Source organism: Ceratotherium simum, chromosome 21 (assembly GCF_057802395.1).
Source record: "Ceratotherium simum simum isolate JZ-2026a chromosome 21, ASM5780239v1, whole genome shotgun sequence".
In the NCBI taxonomy this organism is placed as follows: domain Eukaryota; kingdom Metazoa; phylum Chordata; class Mammalia; order Perissodactyla; family Rhinocerotidae; genus Ceratotherium; species Ceratotherium simum.
The window spans coordinates 14908926-14923384 of NC_141920.1; the positions used below are offsets into that span (position 1 = coordinate 14908926).

General features: G+C 49.7%; 1 protein-coding gene across 4 annotated transcripts in view; it reads left to right on the plus strand.

Moving 5' to 3' along the window:
* SLC13A3 (solute carrier family 13 member 3) overlaps positions 1-10737 on the plus strand; it is a 76711-nt gene extending 65974 nt beyond the window's left edge. For all 4 annotated transcript variants that reach the window (XM_004430308.3, XM_087445177.1, XM_087445178.1 and 1 more), the window contains 3 exons: positions 4059-4220; positions 6995-7132; positions 9977-10737. In XM_004430308.3, the coding sequence (XP_004430365.1) occupies positions 4059-4220; positions 6995-7132; positions 9977-10153 (477 nt within the window). In that variant the 3' untranslated portion in view covers positions 10154-10737. The remainder of the gene's footprint in view (positions 1-4058; positions 4221-6994; positions 7133-9976) is intronic.
* The last annotated feature ends 3722 nt before the right edge of the window (positions 10738-14459 follow it).

Below are 14459 nucleotides of genomic sequence, written 5' to 3' on the forward strand. Positions count from 1 at the left end.
TGGCCTGACCCCTGCCTCTCCCTGATGTTGGCTGCTCCCCCTCGCCCCTTGTTGGCTCCCCTCCAGTCCCACGGGCCCCTTAACCTTGCTCAGCCGCCTAGACTCACTCGCACCTGCTTTCTCTCTGCAGAATGCTCTTGCCTGAGCTCTCTGAGCCCTCACCTTTCAGGTCTCAGTTCCAAAGTCACCAATGCAGAGGCTTTCCCCGGCCACCATACCCAGAGTAGTCCCTCCTCACGGTCATCATCCCTCTTATCACCCTGCTTATGCTGTATCTATCCCCAAATTATCTTGTTCATTTGTTTGTTTATTTGTGTCTCTCTTACTAGAGTGTAAACCCCATGAGGGCAAGGATTGTATCTGTCTTATCCACCACTGGTCCAGGCATCTGGAAGAGTCCTGGTGCATAGCAGGCTCACTCAGTAAATATTTGTTGGACATGACCTATGAGACAGCTGTTCTGAGGACTGATGACATGATGCAGGGAAAGTGCCCGGCAGGGGGCTGATCCCTCCCGGGAGCTGAAACCGGGAGCCACTGAGTACCTCACTACTCTGCTGGTTATTGTGGTTTTACTCTCTCATGGATGAGAAATGGGTCTTATTCTGGCACCTTCGTGTGTATCTCATTTAATCTCTACCATGACACACTTATCTACAAATATTGAGGTTATAGAAGCTTGATATTAAATCAGAGTGGGGCAAACCTGAAACAGGAACCAGCCTGGCTGAGCTGGGCCCTCAGCGTTAAAACCATGAAGCCTCTGACCAATCAGTAAGCTAAGAAGACAAGACAGAAACCACAAGTATAGGCAAGTAGAAATGTGTGTCTTCTCCCACACCCCTCATGTTCTGCTGGAGAGTCATCTTTATTGTTATTATTATTATCATCATTTTATTGGAGATATAGCCTAATGAAGTAAGAACCAGATTCTGAGCTCAAAATTCCACCCCTACAGCAAGTCATTTCACTTATTCGGGCAAATCACAACCTCTCCGTGCCTCAGTTTCTTCAACCATAAAATGGAGATAATTATACTGCTTACCTCATGGAATTGTTATGAAGATTAAATAAGTTAATATTAGCAAAGTACTCAGAAGAGGGCCCAGCACAAAGTAAGAGCTATATTAAGTATTTGTTAAATAAAATAAATAAGAATCAACCATATTTGGTGCTTACTATGTCCAGGAACTGTTTTTACGTGCACTCATTTAATCCTTACCACAACCCTTTGACGAGATCAAGGAACAGAGACGTTCATTAATTTGCCCGATGTCGCACAGCTTGTAAGCTGTACAATGGTTGGAATGTTCACACCAGTGCATGAAGCCTTCTCTTTTTTCTTTCCTTTAATCAAATTAACTGGCTCTCTCCCTAAGAATTATTATACAGAGTTGTACACACGCAGCCGAGCCTACTGCCTACTACTATTTTATGAGCCTTGTAAGAGATTTCCAAGGGTGTTTTCTATTGCGATTGCAACTCGAAGCATTTGAGTTAGACCGTAAGACCCTTACTGACCCTCCCTGTAAGATGTGAGCCTACTGTAAGTCAAAGAGATCAAGAAGCGAGGACCTGTTTGAAGTGGGGAAGGAGGAGGAAGAGGGAGCATCATCCTGCCAGCTCAGCTGCCCCCTCCCATCCTGCAGGGTGGCTTTGGGCAGCTCTTGGCACCTTTGGGGGCCATAAGGAATACACTTCGACAACCACGGCACCAGACGATTTCTGGGTGTTCCTCCACATTTGGCATCTCATGACTTGATGCTGCTAACGGCAGCTGGCGTATGTTGGGCACTTAGATTTTCTCCTTTTCTTCCAACAGTAACCCTCTGAGATGGGCCCTGTTATATCCTGGTTTACAGATATGGAAATTGAGGCACAGGGAGGTTAAGTGACTTGCCCAGGATGACACAGCTAGAAAGGATTAAAGTGGGGAAAAAACTTAGTCTGACTCCAAAGCCCTTTCTGCTTGTCCTCTGGCCACAGCGTCTCTGACCTGGCCTTTTGCTGGTCGGGCCATTGTGGAGCTGTGTGTTTCCAAGGAAACGGAGCCCTGATTCCTAAGGGAATGGGAAAGGGCAGATGAAGCCCTTTAGAGTCCCCAAGAGAATCTCAGGCAGCGAGGGGTTCTCCTCTCTCGTGAAGCTGCCAGACCTCCCTCTGGCTGAGGAACCTGAGCCAAGGCCCCGTGTGGCTGCTGTGACGCTGGCTGGAAGCCTGTCCCCTGGAGGCCCGGCTCCGGGGAAGCTCTTGGCTTCTCATTCATCTGAGTCACTAATATTCCTTCTCTCCAGCCCCTCTCCATTTAACTGCGCACAGTGAGGTCGGTTTCTTTGCCAGAGCTGTGGCCTCTGGGAAAAACCAGTGGCCCCATTTTTCTTTGCAGGCTTCCCTGCGTCCTTTGACTCTGCCATGTGCCATGATTTCTAGCTATCAGACAAACAATGAAGATGTGAAAGAAACACCTTAACTTGACAAGGTCTCTTCTAGGGAAAAATATTTTTAAGCCTTTATTATTCGTTCATTGAAGGTAACTTTTAAATCAAATTGTGGGGACAAGTGTATTATTTTATTTATGTAAAAACAATATGCTATATTCTAGAATCCATTATGAAATTTTAAGTTCTGGATAAGCTGTCAATTTTCTATCAAACATAAAAGAAATGCATAAGGTTTCTTTGATAAACTGAAGTTTATTGGTACCCGAGGATGCTGGGTTGATGAAAGGGCTATGGTAGACATGTATTGGATTCTAAGTATTGGGGCTAACCCAACTCTGCCCTTGATCAGCATCAAGCCTATGCTTTTGTTATCTTTGTTAAGAAAATGACCTACAGGACGTGCCCTTGTAGCTTTATTGCGATATCGCTGCATGGCACCACCAGGGGGTAGCATTGAGCACAATTTTATGTCCAGCTTTACCACTTGAGGGTCACAATGAAGGTGTGTTGGACTCTGGTTATTGAGGATACATTTGATGGTGGGAGGGCAGAGGTGGGGAGAGTATACATATTATATACTTGTAAACAGAGTAACTCCTAGAGAAGTCAGCAGAGAGAGCGTGGAGATAATTCGGCAGCATTGATGGCAGGGTGGAGTCTGGAGCCAGGGAGGGGATGGTCTAACCGGCCCTTTCTCTGTCCTGGAGGGCTACCGTCAGCTCTGGGCATTGCTCGTGTCCAGAGGAGGGTGCCTGGGTGACATGGAGCTTTGCGGGAGCATGTTAGCTTACAGAAGTACACGGCGCTGATTGTGAAATACATCTCAGTCGTTACTTTTGGGGACCGTGGGCAAGTCACAGAAACTCTGCCAGGCTCAGGGTCCTCCTCTGTCCCACAGCGACCAGTGTCTACCTTACAGGATGGTTGGGAGAAGTCGAGGGGGTAATGCATGCAGAGCCTCAATAATGGCGATTCTTATGATAATGTCGATAATGTTAATATTTGTATTATCATTGTAATAATCCTTATTATTGATCATAAATATCTTTATTATTGGTAATCATGTTGATAGTGTTGTATTTGATATATATCTGATATATGTTTTATATGATATATGATATATAGTTTATCTTGTATATATTATATATTTGATGTATATTAAAAGATTGTATAATTATAAGATTAATATTTTGTATAAATAATTACGTTAATATTTTTGTAACTAATAACCATTGTTGGAGGAATGGGAAGATTTATCATAGAGGGTCCAGTTCCCCTCTCCCACCTCAAGTTAGAGCTACCGGGTGCTAGAACCAAACAGATTATTTGGAGAACCAAATGGATTGTTTGAGGGCTGGAGCCGCGGGCCTGCAGAGTGTGGAGTAGAGAGCAGTTCAGGAAGCAGAGAAGCTGATTTCAGTCCAGGCTCGAACCTGTGACCTCCGCTGTGACCTCCGGCAGGTCACTTACTGTCTGTGAACCTCAGTCGGCCTGCGTGTGAAGGGGGCAGTTGTCATCGTTGTGGTGATCCTAACCCTCTCTCCTGGGCCCAGCCCTCAGGGTGGCGGCGGGGAGTGCTAGGGTGTGAAGAGATGCCCTTGTCCCCTCCCTCCACAGGAGTCGGGGCTGTCCACGTGGATCGGCGGGCAGCTGCACCCCCTGGAGAACGTGCCGCCCGTGCTGGCCGTGCTGCTCATCACCGTGGTCATCTCCTTCTTCACCGAGTTTGCCAGCAACACGGCCACCATCATCATCTTCCTGCCCGTCCTGGCGGAGCTGGTGAGGGTCCTTGCAGGGTACGGGTGGGTGGTGGGCAGGAACACCTCTCCCCTGATACAGGTTCAGAAATCTCTCCCCTGCTACCGGGAGCTCCACCAGGGGGCTCCAAGGGTCGTTGCTCTTGAGTGTCAGAGCCATGGTTTTTTGGAAAAGATATTTTTCTTTTCTTTTTTATAATTTTATTTATTTTTTTTTTCCCCAAAGCCCCAGTAGATAGTTGTATGTTATAGCTGCACATCCTTCTAGTTGCTGTACATGGAACCCGGCCTCAGCATGGCCAGAGAAGCGGTGCGTCGGGGTGCACGCCTGGGATCCGAACCCGGGCCACCAGTAGCGGAGCACACGCACTTAACCGCTAAGCCACGGGGCCGGCCCAGATTATTTTTTTCTTTAAGACATGCATAAACAGAGTAAAAATTTTCAAAGTGCACCAAATTCCCTCCTTTGGGAAAAGTAATCCATGGTAACATGAAGAGTTTTCTAGGAAAATATAAATTACCAAATTTGGATTAAGAAGAAGTAGAAAATCTGAGTAGACAGATAGCCATAGGGGAAACTCTAATGGTCAGCAAAGCTCTGGGCTCCCTCTAAAGCAGGCATTCTCAGCACCACTGACATTTTGGGCAGAGAATTCTCTGCCATGTGGGGCTGTCCTGTGAGTTGGATGGTTAGCAGCCTCCCTGGTCTCTATATACTAGATGCCAAAAGCTCCCCCTGAATTGTGACAATCCAAAATGTCTCTAAACATTGCCAAGTGTCTACTAGGGGGACAAAATCATCCCCAGTTGAGAACCACTTCTCTAAAAATCACCAGCCCCGGAGGGTTGGCTAAGGTGAGAGCTATCGACATTCAAGGAACAGATCGTTCCCCCTGACCCAGAGTGCTCCAGAGCACAGAAAGGTGGAGAAAGCCATTCAATCCAGGTGTAAGGTTAGCAAAACCCTGACACCAAAACCAAGCAGGAGAGCAAAGGAAACAAAAGTCAGAACTCAATCTCACATGTTAACCAAGATGCAAACAGCATCATGAATCCAACATCATATGGAAAGAAGCACAGATCATCTCAAGTAGAGTTTGTCCTAGGAATTTCAAAACTGATTAACAGGAGAAACTATCAATATAGTTTTATATTGAAAGAGATTAAAGAAGACCAAACCATATGATGATTTCAACATAATCCAAAATTGATAAAATAAAATCAGCATTGCAAGTATATGCTTTGCATGCAAACAGTGATGAGCCAGGCACACTTACCCGAACCACTTTGTTTTTGTTTTTTTTGTTTGCTTATTTATACATCAGTTTATAAGGGAGATCACACTGTATTAGCATACACAGAAATACTCTTTATTCTTTTTCAATGTCTAGAGAATATTCCATTATGGGTGGATAGTTGTGATTTTCTTAATCCATCTCCTACTGAGGGACATATAGGTTGTTTCCAGCTCTGCTATGATCCAACAATGCTACCTTGACCTTTCCCTGTCTGTACACGTTTGATTATATCTAGATAAATTCCTAGAACTGAGATCCCTGGATTAAAGAGCATGTGCATTTATGATTTTGTTAGATATGGGAAAATTGCCCTCCAAAGTTCGTGTGCCATTTTACACTCCCACCAGCAGTGTGGGGTGGGGGTCCCATGCCCTTGCTAAGTGTGATTGGATTTAATCGAGTCTTTCCCTAGGATCTGAGGGACCTGGCAATTGAGAGAGAGGGGGCTGCCATGGGGTGGTACAGGGCGGGGGAGGGAGAATAGACCCAACCAGGTCTGCGGGGGCAGCTTTTGCTGGAGAAGATGCTAGCAAATGACATATTATTCTAAATATTGCTTATCATCAAAATCAAAATACGTTATACATAAGGGGGTGATTTTAGTGCTCTTTGAGAAAATTTATATGCTTTTAGGTTGCAAAAATTCCCTAGAAAGGCCAAAAATGTCTTATCTTAAATAAAATGGTGGAGAACTGATCGACATGAATTATAGATGAATACATGTCATTTGAGAGAAGTGACAAACTGGTGTGCCTCTGACTGAGACCAACCCACAGACCTGTTTGTTTGATCCACAGTCTTAGAAATTTGGAAATGCTTGCCAACAGATGCAGTCTTGAGCTCTGTTGAGCTCTGAAACCCAGTGAGGCCCCAACAAAACATGCCCAGAGGCCAGCTGTTTAGACTGTCTGGCTGAGAGGAGGACCAGGCTCGGGACTTTTATAGCCCTGATTCTCAGCATGTGATCCCTGCATCAGCAACATCAGCATCATCTGGGGACTTGTTAGAGATGCACATTCTTGGGGCCACTCCAGACCTGCTGAGTCAGCAACCCTGGGAGAGGCGGGGCCTGCAGTCTGTGTTTTAACAATCCCTCCAGGTGATTCTGATGCACTCTCAAGTTGGAGAAGGAATGTTCTAGATAAATCTCCCCAGCCCATCCTCCCTGATGACCCTGCAGTGTGGCCCCAGGATGTCACTAACCTTGGGAATGTTCTCTGCATCTCTCCCATGGTCTGGTTCTCTTCTTATCTGTCTGTCTCTACTTCTGCATATTTGTATCTCTACTTTCTGTGTATTTGTGTTTGTGGCTCCATTTCTCTTCGTGTGTCTCTGAATCTGTCTTCTCATTTGTTTCTGTTGTTCCCCCTCACTCTGCCAATCTCTGTCCATGTGTCTCTGTCTCTCTTTCTGTCTCTACGTCTGTCTCTTGTTGTGGTTCCCCTGTACTTCTCTCTGTCGTGGTCTCTCCCGCCCCCCACCCCCACCCCGGGCCCAGGCCATCCGTCTGCGAGTGCACCCCCTGTATCTGATGATTCCTGGCACCGTCGGCTGCTCCTACGCCTTCATGCTGCCGGTCTCCACGCCCCCCAACTCCATCGCCTTCGCCTCCGGACACTTGCTGGTCAAAGACATGGTGAGTCTGGGCGTTCCCTGTCAGAGGCCCCGGAGAGTGGGTGGACCCCAGGTGGGCGGCAAGGCGTCTAGGCAGGAGTCCACCCCCACCCTCCCAATTTCTGAAGAGGTCATTCTGTGCGGGACCAGGAAGATACATTCTAGCAAACGCTCTGGGATGATTCTCATTCTTAGACAATTTCAGGAAACACTGCTGGAGTGCCTACTTTCCGAAGTTTGCTTCAGGGACAAGGGACTTCCCCCTCACTCCGGGCACTGCTCTCTCTTCTTCCTTGTTGGGCCAACTGCTCCGTGCCCAGAATCTTGAGGAGAGAGGAGCAGCAGACCACCCCTGGGACTTAGGGGTGGCCTCAGTGCCCAGCCAGCTGAGGAGGGAGACAGAAGCCCAGGGTTGTGGCCGTGGGGGACACCGGCTTTCAGCAGGCCTCAGCCACTGGGCAGCGTGTTCCCTCTCCCCGACGCGCCCCTGCTGAACCACTCCCTCCTCCTGCCTCCTGCTGCCCCTTCCCCTCCACGGGCTGCCTGGGGCGTTTGTGCAGTGGGCACTCAGGGAATGCAAATCCTAAACTGGTGCAACTGAGAAGAGGGATCAATTCACGACGCAGGCCCTCCAGGCTCAGAGACCCCAGCAGGATAAATGGAGAGAGAGCAAGAGTGAGAGGCAGAAAGAGACCACAGAGCAACCAGAGAGCAGAGACCTAGGGAGACAGACGCTCATTCACGTGTTCGCTCATCCGCTGCACAAGCTCATCCATGGCACAAGTGTTGGCTGAGTGCATTCTGTTCCAGACGCTGGGTTACAGCAGATCTACCTCCAAGGAGGTTGCTTTCTACTAAGGGAGACAGTCAACAAGTACAGCAGATTTTTAAAAATGTAAATTTCGATATTGCTAAGTGCTATGAAGGAAATAAGACATGGAGGACTGGGAGAGGATGACAGGAGAAGGAGGATTACTTTAGATGGAACAGGCAGGTAGGGGCCCTCTGAGGAGGTGACCTATGAGCTGCTGAGACCTGAATAGTGAGAAGCAGCCAGGCTTGCACAGAAAAGGGGAGAGCACCCCAAGCAGAGAGTAGCAAGTGCAAAGGCCGGGAGGCCAGGACTAGCTCCGTGCGTTTTGGGAACATAGGGCAAGGAGGCTGGTGTGACTGCAGCAGAGTTGGGAGGATGAGTTTAGAGACTTGGGGTGGGGGAGGTGCAGAGTGCAGGGCACAGGCTTGGGATGTTATTCAAACCCCAGTGGGAGGCCTTTAAGGGGTTTTAAGCAGGGCGATGATGTGATTTAACTTCTGCCTTTAAAAGATCATGTTGGCTGCTGGGTGGAGTGGATTGTTAGAGTGGGGAGGGACAAGTGTGGAAGCTGGAAGGCTATGTAGAGAAAAAGACACCAAGAGGGGCAGCCATGCAGACATAGCACAGATTCTGAGAACAGAGAGGCAGTGAGAGAAATGGAGAGACCCTGAGAGGTAGGAACTTGCTGAGAGATGTTGAGAAACACAGAACGATGCAGAGGGGTAGAAGGAGGCACAGAGGGGCAGAAGTTTCAGAGCCACCTGCAGTCTGCCAGGCCTGAGCAGGGCGTGCCCACCTGCAGGTTTTGCTCTGGAGAGAGGAATGATGTAGGTGTTAAAGAAACTAACGTGGGACTGAGCAGGCGTCCTGAGCCAGGCTCCCAGGACCCTGGAAAGGGAAGACCCAGCCCTCCTCCCAGCTCCCCCAAAGCTTTGGCCAGTCTCCCACTCCTCCAAAGTTGCCAGGGGCTTTAGACTCCCTAGGACAGAGGCAGGAGAGCACAAGGCAGTTTCTTGACCTCGTTATCGGGCATCCTGCCTTCACGATTTATGCCTTGTCAATGAACCATCTGTGGTAAATATTTATTTAACAATTTTACTACATCAACTTGTCTTTTAAAAACCTAAATAAGAATATTTAAAAAGAAAAGTTTTTGCTGCATCTGTAAATGGAAAATCAGTATCGCGTGCCTTAGAAGGTAAGTCTAAAAATAAGTGCAAGGGAAAAAAAAACAAAATAACTAAATTCTCCCTGATAACAGTTGCCTGGAGAAGGTTCTGAAACGCTGTTTGTTAAAAAAGATAACTGGCAAGGAGGAGATAAGCGTTAAGGGCATGGCAGCACCTAACAGAGACGTTCTCTGTGAAGATCCAATTCTAAAGGGAATTGGAAAGGGAGAACTTTCTTGCCGTGCGGTTCACGGCTGGGCAGTGCTAGCGCGGAGCAAGCAGAAACCCAGGGGGGAAGCGGCGACTGTCAGCCCAGGTGGGACTGAGTGGTCCGAGAGGTCAGCCTGGGAAGGAGCAAGTGGGCAAACTCTTTCCAGCTACTTAAAGAGGTAAACATTTCCCGAAGAAAAATTCTTCCCAGTAAAGGAGCATAGCCTTAACTGGACATGCAGTGTGTCTGAGTGTGTGTGTGTGTGTGAGGGGGAGGTTGTCTAATGACCAAATCAGATTATTTTCAAGCTGTCTGACATTGGGTAAGCCAACTTCTCTGCACCTCATTTTCCTCTTCTGTAAAATGGGGATCATAATAATAACCCTGGTGGGGCTGCTTCCAGGGTTGATGATATTATCCTATGACAACTGTGTGGCATAGTACCTGGCACCTCGAAACCAGTCAACGAATGGGGACATTTGCAGCTCTCTGAGGCACAGCCGAGGGCAGTGTAAAGATGGAAGGGTCTTGGGCATCAGCTGACCTGGGTCCAGGCTCCATCACTTCCGGCTGTGAGATCTGGGTGAATGACCCCTGATTCTGAGCCTGGGTTTTCCCATCCGTCTGACGGGCCTCGAGCTGACCACTCCCTCCATCTGGGCTCCATTTCAGGTGCGAACAGGCCTCCTGATGAACCTGATGGGCGTCCTGCTGCTCAGCTTGGCCATGAACACGTGGGCACAGACCATCTTCCAGCTGGGCACCTTTCCGGACTGGGCCGACATCCACTCAGTCAATGTCACAGCAGTGCCATCCACCTTGGCCAATGACACATTTCGGACCCTCTGAGTCCCCCTTGGGGACTCTCTTTGGGCTGGGCCCTCCCAAAAGGCTTTCGCCATCACCTGCTGCTAAGACCCTACAGGATGATCAAGCAATTCTTTTCTGTGATCCAGTACGCAGCAAGAGAGGGCGACCTCCAGTGGTCCACTTGGGTCCACAGGTTCATTATCTAGGACACTTTCTCCTTCTCTCTTGTGCAGTTCAGGTCCCAGTTGTCTCCCAGATCTGCTGCCTGAGAAACAAGCTCCTGTAACTCTGAGCTGGTCTGTGGTTAGTGCACAGGAGGGCCCAGCTTCAGCGACAATAGGCGCCTCTGGAATGGCAGTTGTCAACAGCTGGGATAGGAGGCCATCTGTCCCCACGGGTACAGCTAACATCCCCCCTGACGACTTTAGGCTACGCTCTGGAGGGACCATTTTGCCTTTAGGATCATCTTCCTCAGAGAGGTGTGGGGATGCGGTTCCAGTCCAGCTGTGCCAGCTGTTCCCGGCCGGCGCGTTCTGCCTGGTTGCTGCCCATCCTGTGCCAGTTGTTCCAATTACCCCTGCTGATACGAGTTATTTCCAATCCCTGGAGACTGGGGTGGGAGTGGGGGGACACAGATGGTTTCCTGAGGACAGGGGGACTGTGCAAAGCTTCCTTGCTGCTTCTCTCGGCTCCCGAGCACCCCAGGGGAGTTCTCCAAACCCCGGCCGACATCTCTACTCAAGCTTTTGAGGGTTTTCCTGCTTAATCTGATTCAGTGTGGCCATAATTCTGGGGTCAGGCCAAGCCCGGGCCCTGCCCTCTCGCAGGTGACCCACGGCCGCTCCAGCCAGGCCCCTCCTGCGTGTGGCCCGCAGGGGCCTGTGTGGCTGCCGGCTGCTCCTTGTCCCGGCCGCTGGCCTGTATGGCCGCCCCCCACCAGGTGGTAAGCATATCTGATTAGCAAAGGCCACGTTTTTCAGGGGAGAGAAAAATCGAAAGATGAATTAAGGCCTTGTAGAAGTCCAGGATAAAGTATCTCAGGCAGGCAAATATCGTAATCCTCTTCTGCAGACGGGGACAAATGAGACTTGCCCTGAGCCGGTGGCTGGCGGGGGCTGTCCTAGAGGGTGTGATCCCTCCTTGAGTCAGGCAGAAGCATCTGGGCGTCCCCAGGGAGTAGCACAGTGCCGGGCCCAGCAGGCGCTCAGGAAGTGTGGTGGAATGAGTGGCCCAGCGTTAGCCCAGCATCAGAAAAGGCACCAGCTTCGGGGCCTGGAAGCCTCCAGTCTCCCTTCCTGGGCCTCTGAGGGACAAGGCTCCCCGAGCAGCACAGGCTGGAGAGGCAGCACCCAGGGACTGGACTTGCTCTCCGTATAGCACAAGTGAGTCACAGATGTTCTCTGGGAGCGGCGGGAGGAGCGAGTGTGAGGATGAGATCCGCCTGCTTCCCATGCGAGCACGGCAGCGTTCAGTCAGTCACAGCCAGGTGGGGTGGGGGTGCACTCCTGTAGGACAGGGGAGGGGAGAAGTTCATTCACAGAGAATCCGCGGGACCTGTAACCAGGTGAATCACGATTTCAAATACTTCTGATTGAAAATGCTATAAAATAAAGAATGTTAATCAACACTGTGCCTGGAGATTATTTGACTTTCTGGGCATAAAAGAGCTCCAAAGCCCAAAATTCCTGAGCTGGAGATTCCACAGAATTGCCCTCCCTGACCTCACTTCCTTACTGCTCTCCCATCTCTGCTCTACTCCAGCCACGTACCCAAACTCTCCCCCCTCAGGGCCTTTGCACATGCTGTTCCCTATGCCTAGAACACTTAGCTCCCAAATACATACCTGTCTCCTCACTTCATTCAGGTCTCTGCTCAAATGTCACTGCCCCAGAGCAGCTTCCCTGAGCATCTGGTCTAAAATGTGAGATATTTTAGACCAGAGAGTTTACAGAGAGTAATTACACATTACTCTCCGTTCCCTTACCCTGCTGTGTTTTTCTTCTGACTATTTAGTCAGGACACTGTATTGTTTATTTTTTTGTTTGTTAGCTTTCTATCCCTCTAGAATATAAACTTAGGAGAATACAAACTTTATTTTGCTCAGGGCTGTCACTCTGGGACCTGGAGCAGTTTCTGGTACATAGTAATTGCTCAGGAAACGTTTGATAAATGAATCGACACCAGAATTGATGAGACAGCAGTCTCACCCTCTGATCTGGAGTCTGTTTGGTCCGTTTCTCTGTTCACTCGTTCTTCCATTTAGTCCTCCTACAATATTTGTTTAGAACCTGAGTACGTGCTGGTTCACCGTCCCCACCTGCGTGGAACTTACTTTCTAGCAGAGGAGACAGGCAGTGGGTAAACAAGCAGAGTGACTCTGCATCCTGATGCAGGCTAAGACAAAAACGAAACTGGCCAATGTGACGAACTGACTCAGAGGCTGCTTCAGCCGGGGTGGTCAGGGAGGGCTTCTCCGAGGAGGTGGCACTGAAATGAGACCGGAAGGAGTCACCCATGTGCTCTTGGGGGTGTGGGAGGAAGGGGATGGCAGGGGTGGTGCAGTCATTGGAAATATACCAAGGACTCATGTCTGGACTATACGAGGAGCACCCAGAAGTCAGAAGAGACAAAAACAAACCCAACAAAGAGACCTATTGTAGTTACCTGTGGCCGCAGAAGTCACCCCGAAACCCAGGGCCTTACAAGACAGCCATTCATTGGCTCACGTTTCTGCATTTGGTTTTGTCTCTGCTCCACGTGGTGGCCGGGGAACGTCCACGATGGCTGTGGACCCTCTAGGGTCACGTGGCTCCTCCAGGAGCCTCCCCTGGAGCTCTTTACATGGCAGTGGGCTCCTAGGAAGGCAAAAGCAGAAGCTACTAGGCCCCTTAAGGCCTGGGCTTGGGAGTCCAAGAATGTCAACTCTGCCCCATTCTATTGGTCAAAGCAGGTCACAGGTTAGCCTGGTTCAAGGGGAGGGAAATGGGCTCCACTCCTTGGTGGGAGGAGCGGCATCCACGCTGGGGAGAGGATGGTTGCCCACCATCTTTGGAAGCCTTCCACCATTACACCCAAGAGAAAATCGAGGGAAAGATGTGAACCTGACATTCTGAAAAGGGATATCTAAGCAGCCAGCAGGTTTATAAAGAGATGCTCAAACCCACTTGTCATCAGATAAATGGGAGTTAAACCAAGATTCAACCATACACCAATCAGGGCCAAGACTAGAAAAGTGGTCGATTGGGCTGCCCCGTGGCTTAGCGGTTAAGTTCACGCGCTCCACTGCTGGTGGCCAGGGTTCGGATCCCGGGCGGTCACCAACGCACGGCTTCTCCGGCCATGCTGAGGCCGCGTCCCACATACAGCAACTAGAAGGATGTGCAGCTATGACATACAACTATCTACTGGGGCTTTGGGGGAAAAAAATAAATAAATAAAAATTAAAAAAAAAAAAGAAAGAAAAGCGGTCGATGAGTGATGGTGAAGTGGGAGGAAACAGAAACCCTCGTGTTCCGCTGGCGATACTATAAACTGTTCCCGGCAGCCTGGCAAGCAATGTGGCAGTGATTGGGGGAATCCGTTATCTGCTTTCCCTATGTCCCAGTTATCCTGCGCCTGGGTTCACAACCCAGCAAATGATCCCACGGGTCCCCAAGAAGACAGCGTAGGAGGATATTCCTGCCACTGTTGTTGGAGGTACCAAGGAGCTGGAGGCCACCTAGGTGACCATCACTGAGGGGGGTATTTAAGTGAAATATGGAGGAAGGACGCTGTGGGAAACACGGCAACGCGTAGAAGCGATGAAGAGCGGGTGCACAGAGCAGAACGACAGGATAGACAGCTGCGGATTCCAGTGCATACCTCACACAGAAGTGCAGAGGTGGGCAGTCAGGTGGGCAGAGGGATGGAGGCGGTGATGGTAAGCGGAAAAGAACAGAGGAAGGAAAATCATTGGATGAGGGTTCAGACAGCTGCGTTGGACTCCTGGCTCCACCCCTAACACACCGTCCGACGTCAAGCAGGTCCTTCACCATTTTGGACTTCAGTTCCTCATCAGAGAGATGGCAGTGCATAGTCAGGGTCTCAGAAGGAGATAGTAAGCACATCAACTAGCTAATTTGGGGAGAGCTTAGTAAAGGGTCTAGTTACAAGTGTGGGCAGAGGGTCACCTAGGGAAACCACGAGCAAAGCGCAGGCCGCGGTGGCGGGAGGCAGGGCTAGTCCTGGAGAAGCACGTCCCAGCCCGAGGTCTGAGGGAGAGCCGCCTAACTAGAGCTGGGACACATCCAGCCCTTGATGACTCCATAGGGAGTCATCCCTCCATAGGGAGGGAGTGGCCCTGGAT